General features: G+C 43.1%; 1 protein-coding gene across 1 annotated transcript in view; it reads left to right on the forward strand.

The window, feature by feature from the left end:
* The first annotated feature begins 445 nt into the window (after positions 1–445).
* The window catches only part of TERT (telomerase reverse transcriptase), a 55,720-nt gene continuing 38,334 nt past the window's right edge, over positions 446–17,831 (forward strand). Inside the window, 7 exon segments of the mRNA XM_025205460.1 lie at positions 446–1,544; positions 1,547–2,248; positions 8,695–8,887; positions 11,384–11,573; positions 12,467–12,649; positions 14,331–14,492; positions 14,893–14,988. Of these exon segments, the coding sequence (XP_025061245.1) occupies positions 578–1,544; positions 1,547–2,248; positions 8,695–8,887; positions 11,384–11,573; positions 12,467–12,649; positions 14,331–14,492; positions 14,893–14,988 (2,493 nt within the window). The 5' untranslated portion in view covers positions 446–577.

Consider the following 17,831-nt stretch of genomic DNA (forward strand, 5'->3'; position numbering starts at 1 on the left):
TAAGTGCTGTAAATGCAAATTGGTAGATCCTCTGACCTGAGGATCCTGCAGTCTAAACAGAGGATGGACTGCAGGTGAGGAGAGAGCATTATCCCAGTTCTATGAAGGGGGAGGGAGTAAGTGACTTGCCCAAAGTCTTCATCCCTGCTTTCAGGGTACAAAAGTCTGTAACATTTGAAAATGCCTGATGCAGTGTGGCATGTGCAGGCTGATCAACTTGTTTTGAAGAGTCATAATCGACAACCAGAGTCTGGGGCTAAGCACGCATGCTTTTGAAGGTGGATTTGTGGTTTGTCTCCCATAAAAAAGTCTTAGGCAAAGTTAACTTTTGTTTTATTTTTTTCCTTTTCAGCTCTCTGCTATGAGTGACGTTGTCAAAAGAGTTGTTCAGAGACTTTGTGAAAAAAAGAAGAAGAATGTGCTTGCATTTGGGTATTCCTTAGCAGATGAAAACACTTCTCATTTGCTGGTTACATCTACTGTAGGTCTATGCAACTACCTTCCTAATACTTCAACAGAAGCTCTTCACACTGATGGCCTCTGGGAAACATTACTGAGCAGGATAGGGGATGACCTGATGATGTATTTGTTGGAACACTGTGCTGTCTTTATGCTAGTGCCTCCTAGCTGCTGTTACCAAATCTGTGGACTGCCTCTCTATGAACTCATTTCAAATAACTTGGAACCATCCCCAGTGTTTGTTAAGCAAGCATATTCAAAGCGTAGAAAGAATGTATTGCTTGATTATGTGCAAAAGTCTAAGTTTCGTAGGAATTACCTGTCCCAGACAAATTGGAAACGCAAGAAGAGCTCTGAAATAAGTAATGTGATGACAGGGAGGCAAAAGAGTAAAAAATCAGGAGTCCCCATGTCTAGTGATCAGCATTTTGCTACAGCTGAGGAAACTGTTGGACAGAATAGTAGGACAAGTGAACAAGACAAGATGTCAACAGGAGACCAGGGAAGTTGGAGAAGCCCTGGCTTATATCCAGCAGCTGCAGTTGCACCTTTCAAACGAAAACGTGGTGGGGACCAGCTTGAGATTTCAGTCAAAAGGGTGAAGATAACAGCAGAAGAGCTGGAGAAAGAAACTGAGAGCCTTGGTTCTAATGTAGACAAAAACAAATCCCAAGTCGCTGGCTTGGGATACATAGAATCATTTCCTCAAGGCAGCGAGGGTAGTTCATCAAGAGTGCCTGCTCCTTGTCAAGCATTAGACACTCATGATAGCCAGAAGGTTGTAGCAGATAATGAGAATTCATTTTTGCTACATGATCAGAGTGACAAGCTCTCTAAACCTAGAACCAAAACAAGGACAAAATCCAACAGAGAGCAAGACGCCTGTAAATCTCAGGCTGGTTCTGCAGAAGTTGCACAAGTGGAAGACGATTCTTTAAAATACAGAAGCCTTAAAAAGAATCCAACTGACCTAGCTAAGAAGAAGTTACCAAAGAAAACTGCGTGGTCTGCCGTGTACATTAGGACAAACTCTCTCTTATATTCTCTCAGAAGCTTCCAAGAAGGTTTTCCTAAACCATTTTTACTGAACTAAAGGGCTTCCCAAAAGGGGGCCAGCAACTTGTAGAAGCCATATTCCTAAATGGGAATACGTTGCAGCAGAAGTGCCACCAGAACCCACTATGGCATAGATGGAGAAAGAAGAGATTTCCCAAACGCTACTGGCAGATGAGGAATGTGTTTCAAGAACTGTTAAAGAACCATGCCAAGTGCCCCTATTTAGTACTTTTGAAAAAGAATTGTCCTGTTCAGCTGTCTGAGACCAGCTCAGGCAAAGTTGACCCATTGCATCGGTCACCAACATCTGAGGGGACAGAAATTCCCAGGCAAGCGGAAGATCCTCTTAGGGAAGGGCCAGGTTTGTGTCCGAGAAACAGCAGTGGAGAAGGCAGCGCAAGTGATTCTCGTCCACTTCCGGAAAGGACCTCAACCGATTCAAGCACGCTCCCTGAGACACCTGTATTGGGGCACAGTCCTCAAGACCTCTCCGATTCTACCTTCAGGGAGCTCCTTAAGCAGCACAGCAAGCACTGGCAGGTGTATGTTTTTGTGAGGGAATGTCTAGAGCGAGTGGTCCCTGCGGAGCTGTGGGGTTCTAGCCATAACAAATGCCGGTTCTTCAAAAACGTAAAAAGGTTCATCTCCTTGGGAAGGTTCGCCAAGATCTCTTTGCATGAGCTGATGTGGAAGATGAGAGTGAATGACTGTGCATGGCTTCATCTGAGCAGAGGTACTAATTTTTATACTAATAACAAAATATGGCAGCTGAATGGTGTTCAAATATTAAGTCAAACCTACACAGGTGGACGGGAGGGAGAGGCAGGCACCTGGGGACCCAGACACTGCAGGGTGGGGAGCAGATGCCAGGGGGGCTCAAGTGTGGGAGGGACAGGTGGCAGGAAAGACAAGTGCCAGGGGAGGCAGGCACTGTGGTGGGGGAGCAGGTGCGTGGGTGCACGGGGGTGGGGGACAGGCTGCAGGCAGTAGCAGGACAAGTGGTTAGGGGACAGGACAAGGATCAGGCTACTTGATTCTCCTGCCCCCTTACTGTCTGCACCTGTGCCACTGCTTGCCCTGCAACTTTAAGATGACCTTCCAGTAATTATAACATTACCGTATTTACTTGAATAGCTGACCCTGATTATAAGATAACCCCCCAGTAATTAGATCCTATATGTGGAAAATTTTATAATTTTCCAGGTATAGAATCTAATTATTGGAGGTTTGCCTTGAATGTGTCCCCCTCCCACTGCTACAGCAGGGAAAATAAATTTGGGGGCATCAGGTAACCCCTTTGCTCTCTGCTTCCCCCTATTTTTTCCCCTGCTAACAGCCCCTTCCCCCTCTCCATACTATCAGACCCTGCTCACCCTGAGCACATGGAAGTGAGGAGCAAATCTGAAAACAATAACCTTGAAATGAAACATGGCTTTAGCAGTTTGCATATAGTACCCATACACTTAGTGCATCCACAATTGATGCATGTTATCTTTTTTTTAACTGCTGCAGATTTAGCACAGGTGCCCCATAAACACGTTTAAGCAGTACTTTGGCACTTACTTGCATGTAGCACAAACTATGGTTTTGTTTTGTTTTTTGCAAAAATACTTATTTCTATATATGTAAATAAATATTGTATATAACTGTACGTCTACCAACCTGTCAAGTGACCCCTGTGGTTCACTAGACAGAGTGAAATACAGTTTACCAGTTAAACTATTTTAGTCCTGTTACAGAGTTTGCACCACACACCCATGCATCCATCACCATTCCAGTGCTTTCACTTGTTGTCATCAAAGTTGTCACTGTCCTCACCATTGTCCTCGTTATCTTTGGAGGGCTTGCCTCTGAAAAATATATGCCAGTCCACCATATGAGGTCTGCTGTCTCTTTCCTGCTGTCCTATTCTGTCTTCCTGTAGTACTGGTATTTTTCACTCAGCCCCATTTTAATACAGTCCTTGACTGTAGGGTCTGAGTCCCTATTTGTGAATGGGTTCCTGGTTTTCTACGGGGCGTACCTGACAGGAGATGAATTGGTCAAAGTGGGCTGTTGGGGCCCCTTGCTGTTTGGTCAGGTGCCCATAGAGGACCACTTCTCTGATCAGGATTCTGACACCTGTCACCACCAGAAGGAGTATGCGTACTTTCTTCCACACCTCTGGCATATGGGCAGTCCCAGAAGAGGTGGTTGATTGTTTCTGCTTGCTACCGGCAGGTTAGCCCAGGGCAGTTTGCTAAACCTCTCTATCCTGCACTTTCTCCATGCCATTTGGGGAATGCCCACTGGATTGACTGCTAGTTCAGGTCTTTGTGCTCCTTTTGCAGGTCCTTGTGAAAGATTCGCTCCCACACAGCCTGGCAGCTGTCACTGGGTAGCAAGTCCATGTGTGATACCTTGCCCTTACTACCTCCTGTATCTTGCAGTGGTTAACCAGGGTTGCTAGATTAATATTGTGCAGCTTGTATTTTTTCCAGAAGCATTGCAGGACCTCATCGAGCCATGGGGATACCAGGGTCCACGGTCTCCCTTAGATCATCATGTACACCTGCTACAGTCACAGCAGCTGCCCTGCAAAATGCATAACAAAGTGAGCTTGTCCCAGGGGAATAAAAATGAAGGCTCTAGAGCGACCTCCTACGGCGGGACCCAAGGAAAGGGCAACATACCCAAGGAAAGCGGGAAGGAGCCCTGAAAGGAAGAAACACATACCTCCCACAGGGAATAGCGAGCCACGCTGAGGAGAGCCAGCGGTGTGGTTAATCAGCCGCTTTTATTGCTGGCTGGCAGCGGCGCCAGCAGATAACGTCATAAAAAACCACTGCCCAGTGGATTTAAAAGCCAGCGGTGGGGAAATGGCAGGAGAGGCAGCTGGGACGCTGAGGGGCAAAGGTGCTCCCCAGCCAACATCCCAGGGAAGGTGACAGCCCCGGCAGGGGCGAGATGGAGATCCTTTAAAAGGGGCTTGTCCCACACTGGTGGGGCCCATCACATCGACCGGCAGGACAGCCAAGAAAGAGAGGGACGACATCGGGGGACCAGAGATGGTCTAAGACGGCGGACCCATGAGTGGGGTGGGCAGAAGTCTACACCCAATCCTTTTTCGTTATTTTTTTCTCATCGTCTTTTTTTTGACTTATCCTATGTTGGAGGGCGCACGGGGGGTGACCCCGGAAAAACCCTCCACAGGTCCAGGTCCACGGAGAAAAATCGGGGCCAGTTTGGGCAAGAGCCTTAGAGGAGGGGCAAGAGTGAAGGCGGAGATAGTTGTACACCCCGCAATTGTCGGGAGTAGCCGAACTGAGGAGCGGGCCAAAGACTCATCATCATCCAGCCTCCCGGAAGGTTGGCGCTTGGTTGGGATGTAGGGGAGGTGGAGCCCCAAGAACTCCTCCAGTGAGGGATACCAGGAGTAGTGAGAAACCCTAGGAGGGACCCCACACCGGGAACATAGAGCATCAACCCCTGGTAGACAACTGTCAGGGCTCCCTTCAGGGTGGAGCGTAACCTGACGCATAAGTTTTGGGGACACACCCCTTGGACGGGGCCAGGAGAACGCTCGAAAGGTGCCCGTGACCATCTATACGAAGTCTGACGGGGGCAGAGGTGTTTTGGATTCTGTTATAAAGGTAAAGAAAAGTGGAAGTCAAGGACACTGCACATTTTTCTACAGATTATGGAATTTTTAGGAGGGAATGGAAGTTCACTCATAGTTTAATCCAGTGGTCACCAACCAGTAGATCTCGGAGCCTCTTGGAGTTGATCCAAGGCTGGGGTGGGGGGCAGAGTCTTGTTAACTTAACGTATTATTTTATTTAAATTGTTTTAATAGACTGTACTAAATGTTAGGGCTGTGCGAGGCTTCGGACCGTGTTTCAGATCTGGAGAAGCTTTGGACACTTCAGAGTCTGAAGCAGCATGTCCAGATCAAAGTGCTGGCTTCTTTAGGCTTTCTAAAGTGGTTTGGAGCTTCTGAACTGCTTCAAAAAAGCTTTGGAGCCGCTTTGGAGATCTGGCCATAGGGTATAATGGGGAAATCAATGAAATATCTCTAACTTGGTTGTTTTTGTCTGATCTGGATGACACTTGCAGGGGTGGTAGCTTCTCGCTGCGGAGATCATGAAGCCTGCCAAGCTTGAATAAGATCAGTGTAGGGGTTTGGGGGGACCTGCACCCCAAATTCTTGAATTCACAACTTGTGTCATGTCTGTGTGTTACAAAACAGGGGGGTGAAAACTGCAGGGATGGTAGCCCCTGGTGAGGCCACAAAGCCTGCCAAGTTTCAAGAAGATCGGTGCAGGGGTTTGGGGGGAACTGCACCTTAAGCTGCGGACAAGCAAAACTCATGACACTGGTGACACTGTGTGTTAAGGCATGGCAGGGTGAAAACTGCAGGGATGGTAGCTCCTGTTGAGGCCTTAAAGCCTGCCAGCTGTTGAGGAGCTAGGTGCAAGGGAGTTCTGGGGCCCTGCAGCTGCTGACGGCAAAACTCGTGACATGGGTGCTTGTACAACTGTGTCCGTCTTGTGGGGGGACACTACTGCAGGCCTGGCTGCTAAGCTTCTGTGTTACTGGTTACCAATCAATCATGATTTACTCAGGGACCAGTTCAATATACAGTTGCTAGCTATTGTAAACAGTTAATTAGCAACAATTAACACCTACCAAATTACAGACTAGGGAGAGGAAAGAATCAATACAGACAATCAGCTGCCCCAAGATAGAGACAGTCAGTTGCACAAGCACCCATGTCACGAGTTTTGTCTGTCAGCAGCCAGAGGTGCATGGCCCCAGACCCCAGAAGCCCTGCACCGATCTCCTCGACAACTGCCAGGCGTCATGGCCGCAGCAGGGGCTACCATCTCTGCAGCTTTCTCCCTGCTGCACCTTAACACACACAGTGTCACCCATGTCATAAGTTTCGTTTTTCCGCAGCTTGAGGTGCAGTTTCCCACAAAGCCCCGCACTTATGTCCTTGAAACTTGGCAGGCTTTGTGGCCTCAGCAGGGGCCACCACCCCTGCAGTTTTCATCCTACTGCGCCTTAACACACACAGGGTCATCTATGTCACAAGTTTTGCCTGTCAGCAGCTTGAGGTGCAGTTTCCTCCATCCCCCTGCACTGATCATCTTGAAACTTGGCAGACTTTGTGGCCTCACTAGGGGCTACCACCCCTGGAGTTTTCACCCTACTGTGGTGTAATACATGCATATGACATGACTTTCGCTTTCAAGAATTTGGGATGCAGTTCCCCCCAGACCCCTGCACCGATCTTGAAACTTGGCAGGCTTCATGCTCTCAGCAGAGGCTATGACCCCTGCAAGTTTCATCCAAATTATAGATATTTCATTGATTCCCCATTATACCCTGTGGCCGGATCTCCGAGGTGGCTCCGAAGGATTGGAGCCGCTTTGGTCGGATCAAAGCAGGAACCCGGTCCGGAGCTGTGGATCGGATCACTGCCATCCGAAGCGGCCGGATAGACTAGCTGCCTACTTGCCTAGGCCTACTAAATGTATATTGTAGCCTATGCTGTATTAAATCCAAATTTCATTTGAAGCAGGTTTGTTTTTAAAAAGGAAAACGTAATTATAATTTAATTTAAAAAAATTAAAAACCGATTTAAAATTTTAAAAACCCATCTTTTTAATTTATTTTTTTTAAATCAATTTGTATCCACCCTGCTTTGGATAGATTAGAAAATACATTTCTAGAAATGGAGGCAAACATTCTGAGTGGTTGAAAGTTCTACTAGTCTTTCTTGCTTACAGTATTTCTGAATCCCCTCCACAGAACCTCTGATAGCATCTTATTCTTTGGTCCCTCTCCGGGCAGCCCTAAAGCATGTGCTTGACTCCTAATGAAGTCACATTCAGGCTTAAGAGTTTTAAACACATAAGTTCTTTGCTAAATTAGGGCCTCTTGTCTCCTTGAGTAGCTGCTTCTTGCCCATCTCCTGTCCCTTTTCCATTCCGTAAGACTGATGTATACATCTGTCATCAAGTACATAACTTCCTGTTTTCATATGCATATTTTATTGGTTGTATATTATAGCTATTGCTCATTTTAAGACTTTTCTAAAGTTTTTTTGCCTCCTGTGTGTTACCTGAACTCCACTGAAACTTACTTTATTTTTTTTTTCCTTTATGGTAGTTTCCTACCAAGCTCAAAGCCGTCTGGTGTAAGGTGCAGTACATGCATATACTGCACTGAAAAGCTTAAAAACTATATAGACAAACAGTAGAAGAGAAGAAAGGACTATACCCTATTTTACAGTTGGGGAGACTGAATTTCACCCTAGGTTTTTAAGCATGGTACGGAAATCGAATTATATGTTTAACAGGAATGAAAAACAGGTGTGCTATGGCTGAGTTCATGTTTCTGTAGGAATCTTACCTTATTTTAATGGATCTACCACATTGTATTAAAAATTGATTTTGAATTAATTTGAAGATATTTCTGGTGGACACTGTGAATCCAGCATTGTAGAGCAGCATTTTTAGTTGCCTTCATTCTGTCACTGCCAATAATATCCCTTTGATGGTGGTCAGATAAGATATGGTGTGGAAAATAAGTGAGAGATAATTGACTCTGGGCATTAAAATGCTACACTGCCTTAAGGGCTCACTTAAACATTTTTATTGGCATCCAGTTAGATATACAGTGACCACAAACAGTTCTCAGTCTTTGTACAATAGACCCTAAATCTTTCGTCTTCAGTTCGCTTGCTACGCACTTAATTTGCCAAGACTGTTGGCTCCAGCTTTGTCTTCAAATTGCATCACTTTTCCATTCAATAAAAAACAAAGCAGATAGCTGAAGCCCTTCAATGGTCCTATGCAGCTGTTGTACCCTGTACAGTCTTGCATACTTTGTAAACCTTCATCTTTGCAGAAGGGTTTAAAACTGAACCCTACAAAATATCCAGGTTCTACTATACTCAATGTGACCCAAGCTTAAAGTCTGCCTAAGTGGGGTTTAGGCTAATTGGAGAATGAGTTTCTGTATAATTGTTTTGCTGTTTCTCTCCTCTACTTTCCTCCACCCTCTTCTGTCTTGAAGCTGTGAAAAAGGTCATGTGTATATGTGCTAATTTTTCCTATTTCTCTTAAGCCATTTACCAAGTATAATTGACTGTTACCAAGTGTAATTGAATTTGATTTCTGCTTCTTGAAGGTGGTCGCGTTCCTGTCTGCGAACACCATTTCCGGGAAGAACTTCTGGCAAAGTTCCTATACTGGCTGATGAATGTCTATGTCATAGGGCTGTTCAGATCATTTTTCTATATTACTGAAACCATGTTTCAGAAGAACATGCTTTTCTTCTACCGGAAGGTTATTTGGAGCAGGTTAGAGAACATTGGAATTAGGTATGTTTTGTAAAGTTAAGTCTAGCATTAATATGTTACCATCTCTCACAATATAAGAACTAGGAGTCACAAAATGACATTAGTAGGATTAAAAAAAAAAAGTTTTTTCAAACGGAGTGTAAACAAAGGGTGGAATTCATTGCCACAAGATGTTGTGGAAGCTGACAGTTTAGCCAGATTCAACAAAAGGAATTGGACAAATTCTTGGAGGAAAGGTGCAACAGTAGCTATTGAGCATGGGATGGGAGTTAAGGGTACAGCTTGTGAATTAGCACTTCCTTGACCTTAAATTTCAGAGGCTGAGAGAGAGAGAGGAAAAATCCCTGGTCATGCTTTGTTCACTCTCCCTTTCAATATTCACTCTCTGCCACTGTGTGATATAGGATACTGTGCAAGATGGACCTATGGTCTGACCCAGTAAATGACAGTTCTTATATTCTTATGTAAAATCTTGGGTATATTATATTTTACAAAGTAAGGATACAGTTCTATGTTTATTATTGCACTTTTATCCCTTTCTTTTGTTCACTTAGTTTTTCAGGGGAAAAATCATTTTTGAATGCTTTGTTATGTCAGAAATGACTTATATGAGGAAACTGATGGTTTTCTACCCATTTTTGATCTCTCCAAGAGGGGTTTGGGCTAGGAGAGAAGTATTTCAGATGTTCATAGCAAAACGAAAATGTCTTGCTGCTTAGATAAGTCAAACTGATGTGTTTTTATTTATTTTGAACAAAAAAAAACGCAGCCAAGTCTCATAGAATAAGCTTGTAGGGAGGAAGTTGGAAAACAATTAAAAACACTTCAAGGAAGGTTCAGTTTCAACTAAAACTGCAAATGAAACTATATAATAATATGGTATTGCACTGTGGGAGTTCCGAGTATAACAACTCAGCTTTTGCATTTTTATAAAGTCATCAAGTTTGAAAGCTGTAATGTTTCCTACGGTGTGTTTCCAAAACTCGATATTGGGATTTTTTTATGTTTTTTAAACCAGGGATGCTCAATCTCTAGTGTATGGGTTAGATCCAAGCCCTGGAGCCTTTACATGTGTAAAGCTCCCCACAAGTCCTAATATTTGGTGGTGAGGGAATGGTGGCTGCTCCCCTAATGACAAATTTCCAGACCCATGGAGAGCCCCACAGGCCAGATAGCATGGTCATACATGCTAGATCAGGCCCACAGGGTAGCTTGGTGCCTGATCAGGCACGATACCGGTGTGCAGGGTGTGGCATGGGGCATCAGAGCCCAGTTCCAGCACATGGGACCTAATCTGACCTGCAGACCAGTCCCATTCTCTGGCCCATTGGATCAAAAGTTTAAGCATCACTGATTTAAACAAAGTAATTACTTTACGTCCCTTGTTAATGCAGTATTTAAATGGGTAATTTTCAACATTAAAATCAGGAACTGAAAAGTCTAATGGCAAAGTTAATACAACTATATTGTGCACATATAACTTCAGTTAATATATTATATGCTGAAGTTAATAGATTAGTTCTTTGGAGCAGCAACTTTGCATAAGTGCTGGTACAACATCCAACCCAGTGGGCTTCTTTTCATGGAGGGAATTATTGCGCTATAAATATTTAATAACAACAGAGTCTTACATTTAGCCAGGGGTAGTACTAGGGGAGGCTTGAGGGTGGTGATAGCCACGCCAAAATTCGCCTTAGCACCATGCCTCCAGCACAGAGGTCAAAAGTAAATTCTAATTGCAACAGCAAGTCGGCGACTCTCACTAACAGCTGCAGCATTTTTTACAGATAGTCCTTTATACAATACATTACTGTGAAACTGAGTATCACGTGATAAATAGTAAATATTAGCATAATTTCATAGCATGTCACATGATAATAGGTTGGAGGTCAACAGTGTGATAGGGTGAAGCAGCAAAGTTGAGTTATCTATGTTTTTTTCCCCTGAAGTTTGCATTTGTTTATTGTTATTATTGTCAATATTCATTGCCTTATTTTTTTTCCTATTGATTTTCTGTGAATAAATGTTGCACTAGAGAGCTGCCATAGAGATTAAGTTAGAAACCAATCTGTTTGCATACAGTATATATTTTTATTTTTATTTTCCTTTTGCAGATAACATAGATAAAACATGTTTAAGTGGGTATTGTTAAAAAAAAAAAAATGAGTATGTTTGGCCAGACCGCTAATATTCTTTCCAGCACACCTCGGCCCTTCCCCACCCTCCAAGAAGAGGCTAGCAGCTGCATTTAGCATAGCTTTCCAGTCTGTAGTAAGTCAGAAATACAAATAATATTATTTTTGCATTATTTAGAAACATATGATGGTATGAAGTTAAAAATACATCATTGTTATCTTGGATTATCCATTGGCATGGTATCTTTCACACAGGTAATTGAATATCTGTGGCTATCTTCTAAGAAAAATATTAAGTTTCAGTACATACACAAAAAATTAAAACACTTGTAATTTACTGCATTTTGGTTTATTTAAACCTTACTGTCCATTTATATTTTAGAAACCATTTTGCCAAAGTGCATTTGCGTGTCTTACCTGCAGAGGAGACTGAAGCTATACAGCAAAAGAAATATGTTACTGCAGCATCAAAACTCCGGTTCATCCCCAAAAGAAATGGATTACGACCTATAGTAAAAATGGACAGTTTTGTTGGCTCAAAAAAGTTTAGCAAGGGAAGCAGAGACAGGAAGGTCACTATATTCTATATTGGCTCCCTTTTTTTTTATTTTTGCCATATGTAGCTAATGCCAAAGGAGTGTGTTTCTACAGTAGTATCTTCAAACCTAAACACAACATTAGTTATTATATCTAATTACTACTTTGATGTCAAATTAAGGTTGCATGGGGCATCTGATTTCTGGTTTATTATGACTCCAGTATTTCAGTCTACAACCGTACATGTTTTTAAAATGTATTTTGTTTTAATGTACTAATGTTGTGTAAAACACCAAAATTAAAATAGCTTTGTTTTGCAGTCTAAGCTGGTTTAGATTTCAAAGTTTTTTTTTATTTAAACCTGTAACTGATTTTTCATTTAATTGCTCTGAACTAAAATAGCCAGTTTCTATCGACTGTAGTGAGCATGACCATTATGCCACTGACTTAGGGAATGGTTAAGATCTCCTTTTCTACATACAAATGTTGGAGGGTACAAACTCCCCAAGATCTAAGGCTGACAGGAGATGGGAAAATAAAAGGAGGCAATTTGTGTTCCTTGTGGGGTAAGGAAAGCTCGTAATATCATCATTATTGAGCAGCCACATCTGGCACATCTTAGATGTTGTTTGCTGGTTTCACTGAAAGAAGTGTACAGCTCTGACTGCAGGAAAATGTTTGCAATATAATAAATACAGAAGTAATAACCTTGAGGTTATTTTTGTGATGTTTGTGAGGAGTGAAGTACCGAGGCTTGTTGTGTAGCATAGCTGACAAAAAAATAAACACAAATACAAATTCCTTCTCCTAATGCATTGTGGGTGTTAGAGATGATTAGAGACCCAAGTACACATCTTTTATGTCTGTAAGTAAAATCTAAATGTTGTGCGAAAAGTAACATTTTGAATCTGTTTTTTATTTCCCTTAGGCTCATTATTTCAACACTCGACTTAAAAACCTGTTTAGCGTTTTGAATTATGAAAGTACTGTAAACTCTAGTTTCCTGGGCTCCTCAGTGTTTGGGAAAGATGATATATATAAGGCGTGGAAGAATTTTGTTTCCAAAGTTCTTGACTCAAATGATAGACTACCTCACTTTTATTTTGTAAAGGTAAGTATGTTTCCAAGTATATTTTCTTTCTTCTATTCAAACTGATCTTTATTTGAACAAGAATTAAGATTTTAATTACATTGGATTTATCTCTTCAACAGTGAGCTATTAAAACTTTTTTATTAGCCATAAGCTGAGACCACGATTGTTTCAGTGAAAGCGGATTTTGCTACTAATTCTGATTATAGTGCAGAGAACTGTTTTTATTACATTCCTCTGTCTCCATAATGCTGCTTTTCTTTCTTTGTCTGGTGTTCTTTATTTCAATCCTCCATTCAGCTTTTGCTAAAATAAAATTATTTTGGCAGTACATGCAATTCTTAGCTCAGGAAATAACCCAACTATTTCGAATTGTAGATATGCTTTTAATAGCTTCTGGCATTTTGAGTGTAAGGGGAAATCAGATGATGTGAGCTGCCTACATTTGGGATTTTTTTTAATGTAAATCTGGGGCTTGAGAAACTTGCCAGACACATTTTAGTTGGAAAGCTCTGTTGACAAGATGCCTGTTTGAAAGATGACAAAGATGATGAAGTCCAGGGGTAGTGTTCTGTACCTCACAACCTTTGCTACTGCCCCCCTTTCTTATTCAGAGGCTTCATTTTTCTTCTCTGCCTCCAGCTAATACATTTCTTGCATGGAGTTGAAGTTTCTTATCTGGCTGTCCTCCTATTCCTATTAGAACTAGGGCACCCCAAGTTCCTTCTGGAGCCTGCTGGCAATTGCAAGTAAAATATAACCCCATGTATCTTTCTCTCCCATCCTTTCAAGACTTCTCTACTTAAGATGTTAAACACCGGTGACAGCTTACAGATAAGATGGTTCATACTTTAGCTGAAGCAGCAGAGACTCAAGCTCTTAGGGCGGAAGCTTGCAGTGTAGTGTGTCCAAACTCCACTCAGCCTGATGGTGGTAGTAGCTGCACAGTGTTTCAGAGGGAACTATCTTTTCTTATCTTTTGACTGTCTTCTGAGAATAGCTGCTCTTTTTGCTTTTTGTGCATCTCATTGCTTTTGCGAGCAACTACAGTGAAACAGATTTTGTTCCTGCCACTTGCCCTGCAGGCCACAAGCAGCAGTGATACCAGCCTGTCAAATAAAGGTAAAGTAAAGTTTTGTTCCTTGAATAGAGCTAGCTAGAGTCACAGCAACTAGATATCTGTAGGCTTCAGGGGACATTGTACATATTGCTTTTATAGCCATAAAGTCTAGAAATTATTCTAAAAATAGATACAAAACTGTTATAATGTATTTAGGTTGCTGAGTCAGACATTCTAAAGCTAAATCTTGAGTTTTAAGATTGCTTTACAACTGTAATTATGCACAAGATATTTCTATATTCATTATCATATTTTTTAACAATGCAGGTTGTTATGCAACCTGAATCTAAGTATCATTGCTATTCCATATTAACAAAAACTTAAATGATGGTTTGAGCATCTCTTTTTTTATCAGGGTAAGTTATTCCTTTCTGAAGAGTAAAAGAGTGGATTATTCCATATAAACAATATCAGGTCATTTTTCCTGTCTTTCTCACTGAATCAGACTAGATGGGTCAATTAACCTCTTCACACCTGTAAATTCTGTGCAGTGTATCCTTTTACTTTTTCTCCTCTACATAAAGGCATTGGTGACAAGTAGCATAACATGGGAGTGAATAACATTTTTTCCTTCCATTTCAGGCTGATGTCTCTGGGGCTTATGATACCATTCCTCATGATAAACTGGTGGAAGTGATCTTACAGATCCTAAATCCTGAGGAGAGAACAACCTATTGCATACGACGCTATGCTGTGATTAAAATGTGTACAAATGGACAAGTCAGAAAATACTACAGAAGACATGTATGACTACTTGTTTGCTTCTTGACATGCTTCTGCACTAGTAATGTATTGGTATATACCTTTTTAAATAGCAAGTCTCTCCATTATGTTGTTACTACGTGCAAAGTAGTACTTAAAATACATGGAAGGTTTTGTGATCAGGCCTCTTCCTTGGAGTGCCTATGCAAGGAGAAAAATCAGTGTTAACCTCTTTCTTAATGAGCTGCTATTGCCTATTTCTTGTCACAGTAGGATATAAGATTGTGATAACTAAGGACTTAAAACTTTTAAACAACTGCACTGTTTTATAGGTATGCCTGGAAGATAATATCTGGACTGACATTCTGGGTGTTTGTTTTTTCAGCACGGAATTTGGGCCATTAACTGAAAACATCCATTTATATCTTTCTCTGATACATAGGTTGCTACTTTCAAGGATTTTATTTCATACATGGGACCGTTTGTGTCCAGTCTGCAAGAGAGTACTTCACTGGAAAACGCCATAGTCATTGAGCAGGTAACTGTTAAAAGGTTCTCTCTATTTCTTCAGCAGTAGAAAGCCAATGAAATGTATTTCTTATTCATGTGTCATAGGTGGAGCTGGTAGTGTTAATGTTACCTATCACTGATGCTTGTGTTTGATTTGCATACGTGACAGGTCTTTGATATTTAGCCCTCAGGCCTTGGAATGCCTTTCTTTTGTCCCATGAAACTTCATTCATCTTTCGCTAAAACAGAACTGTAGTAGTACATGCAATAAAACAAAAACCCTTCAGATCCCTTAATGGATGTTCTAAAGCTGGGCTGCTGCTACTTCGAAATTATGATCAGTAAGATGGGCTTACTGGGAATACCAGGGACCTGGGGGAGCAGGGAGAAGACCAGACTGGGCTCCCCCCACGTTTGGTCTAGCAGTCTATCACCCCCATGCTGGCAGGGCCTTGTGTCCTGTGCGGTCTCTCTTAGTTCCTGGGGGAGAGGGAAGGAAAGACGGGCTGGGTTCCAGTGTCCTTTCATCTCCCGTGGTCCCTAATCTGCCCCTCATTTGAGAGAACAGCTTTTTCCCATGGCCAGCAAGTATAGTTATTATTTTTGCCTTTGCTGTTCTGCAGTGCCACCTGTTCAACTTTAAAACCTATTGCTCCCTCACTCTGTGGGGCTGGAGGACCTTAGAGTGTTCATAATAAAATGTGTTCATTTCCCTCCAAAACAAAATCAAGCATGTAAAACAGTGGTTCTCAAACTTTTCAGCCTCAAGGTACCACCTGGGAAATGCTAGCTCATAGCTTTCATTCGTTTTTTGGCTACAGAAAAATAAAAGTAATTCTTTGGTTGCGAAGAACTCAGACCACACGATGGTTTACTGTTTAAAATATATGCATTTATTTTGTGAATTGCACACTTAGAAGGATCTCACGACACCCTGGTTGAGAATCACAGGCTGAGTCATTAATGCATTTACTTCAACAAGAATAACATTTGGGTTCAGAATCACTGGTTGTGAATCACTGGTGTAAAATAACATATGTGTATGCACTCATATAACACCCTAAAACCTACCTTAAAACCTAGGGGTGCGTCAGATTTTTTTGGGCCAACACTGATGGCCGATTTTTAAGGAGCCATATCTACTGATCCAATTCCAATATGCAGCCAAGCAGCTTGGAGACCAGTCTTGGGCTGGTAAGCCTGGTTTTGGAGAGGGGTGCAAATCGAAGCCCCTGTGATGAGGGAGGGAGTGGAGCTGGGGCAGGTGCTGCTCAGTCAGGGCGGAGCACTGGAACGGAGTATGGAGGGGGCATGTGTGGGAAGGGGCTGGGGGGGGAGGGGGTGTAGCCACCCCAAAACTCGCTGTAGCTCCCCTCCCAGTGCTGCTGCCGCCTGCCCTAACCCCCTGCTGGGAAGAGCCCAGCCCCAGCCCGTAGCAACAGCCCACCCTCACCCTGCACAGATCTGGGGCTTGTCCAGCCATCCCCACCTCCACACCCCCTGGTTGAACCGCAGTGCCTGCCCTTCCCCACTCCCTCCCTCACCGCATGGGCCTCAGTCTGCTCCCCCCCCAGGCTACACCTCTTCCCTCCATCTACCCTTCCCCCACAACAGACTTATTAGCCAGATGCTGCTCTCCAAGTTGCTGTGCTGTTTTCTTGGCCACCTGTGTGCTGTACTTCAGCTGCACACATGCACAGGGCATTTATCAGCCACATTATCTGTCACATCAGGCAAAAAATAATTTCTGATGCTCTCAATTTTCCCTATTTCCGTGCTAATCCAATATGGGACCAATGTATCAGTGCACCTCTGTTAAAAACAAAGTCATGTCCTTGGAAATAAGAAAGCTCCACCTTGATGATTGAGGTGTGCTCATAAACTGGCAATCCGTCCTCTTCCTTCTGTAGCAGTATATTTGTTTCATAGCCATAGATGCCATTTACTCTTGCTGTACTGACAGAGTAGGGCTAAGGCAGTTGCAATTCCATAAATATGTATTTCTTAAGGATACACTTAAGAATTAACTCTGTATTTCCTGATTTTATAGTGTTGTTTAGGAATCTGTAAACTCATAACACCTGGGTACAATTTTTTATAACTTAGGAATGAGTTTTTAAGTACACTTCAATATAGCAATACGTAAAATATCAATTAAGGTTAGCTGTATGGAAATATTGAAGTTTCTTTTATTCTGTCTTTCTAAGTTTGAACAAAGACAGCTAAGACAATTACGTTGACTGTTTCCCTTACTTGAATTCACTTTTATTTATTTAGGAAATGTTCTCTGCTACTTTTGATCAGTAGATGGCCCTGGATAAAAATTTTCTGTATCTTGGAGCCCTGACAGACATTGTTTGGTGTGATTAATGTAGCAGCATGCCACGCAGTCATCCAGTTTGTGGTGGGGCGGGGTGGGGGCCTCGCATGCATTGGCTGCTGCCGCACCCCATGCTGCCTTCCTGTGGCCTGCCACATGGCTCTGCAGGCAAGCTCCGCAGCCGCATGGCTCCTCAGGCAAGTGGCTCAGGGCTGCGATGCCCCCCTGCAGGCTGCACACAAGCTGCCTGGCCGGCTGGGGTGGGTGGCTCGCACGTGGCACCATTTGCCTGTGGAGCCATGCGGAAGGCAGTATGGAGCATGGCCATGGCGACCGCCATGTGAGGCCCCACCCAGCCGGCCAGGTGGCTTGTGTGTGGCCCGCAGAGGGGCACTGCTTCCCTGTGCCGTTTGCCTGCAAAGCCACCGTACCACCACTGCCGCGCCCCGTGCTGCCTCCCCGTGGCCAGCTGCATGGCTCTGCAGGCACAGCTCCTCAGCTGCGCGGCTCTGCAGGCAAGTGGGGCACGGCAGTGGTGCGTGGGGTGGTGG

Source organism: Alligator sinensis, unplaced genomic scaffold, assembly GCF_000455745.1.
Source record: "Alligator sinensis unplaced genomic scaffold, ASM45574v1 scaffold126_1, whole genome shotgun sequence".
Taxonomy (NCBI): Eukaryota; Metazoa; Chordata; order Crocodylia; family Alligatoridae; genus Alligator; species Alligator sinensis.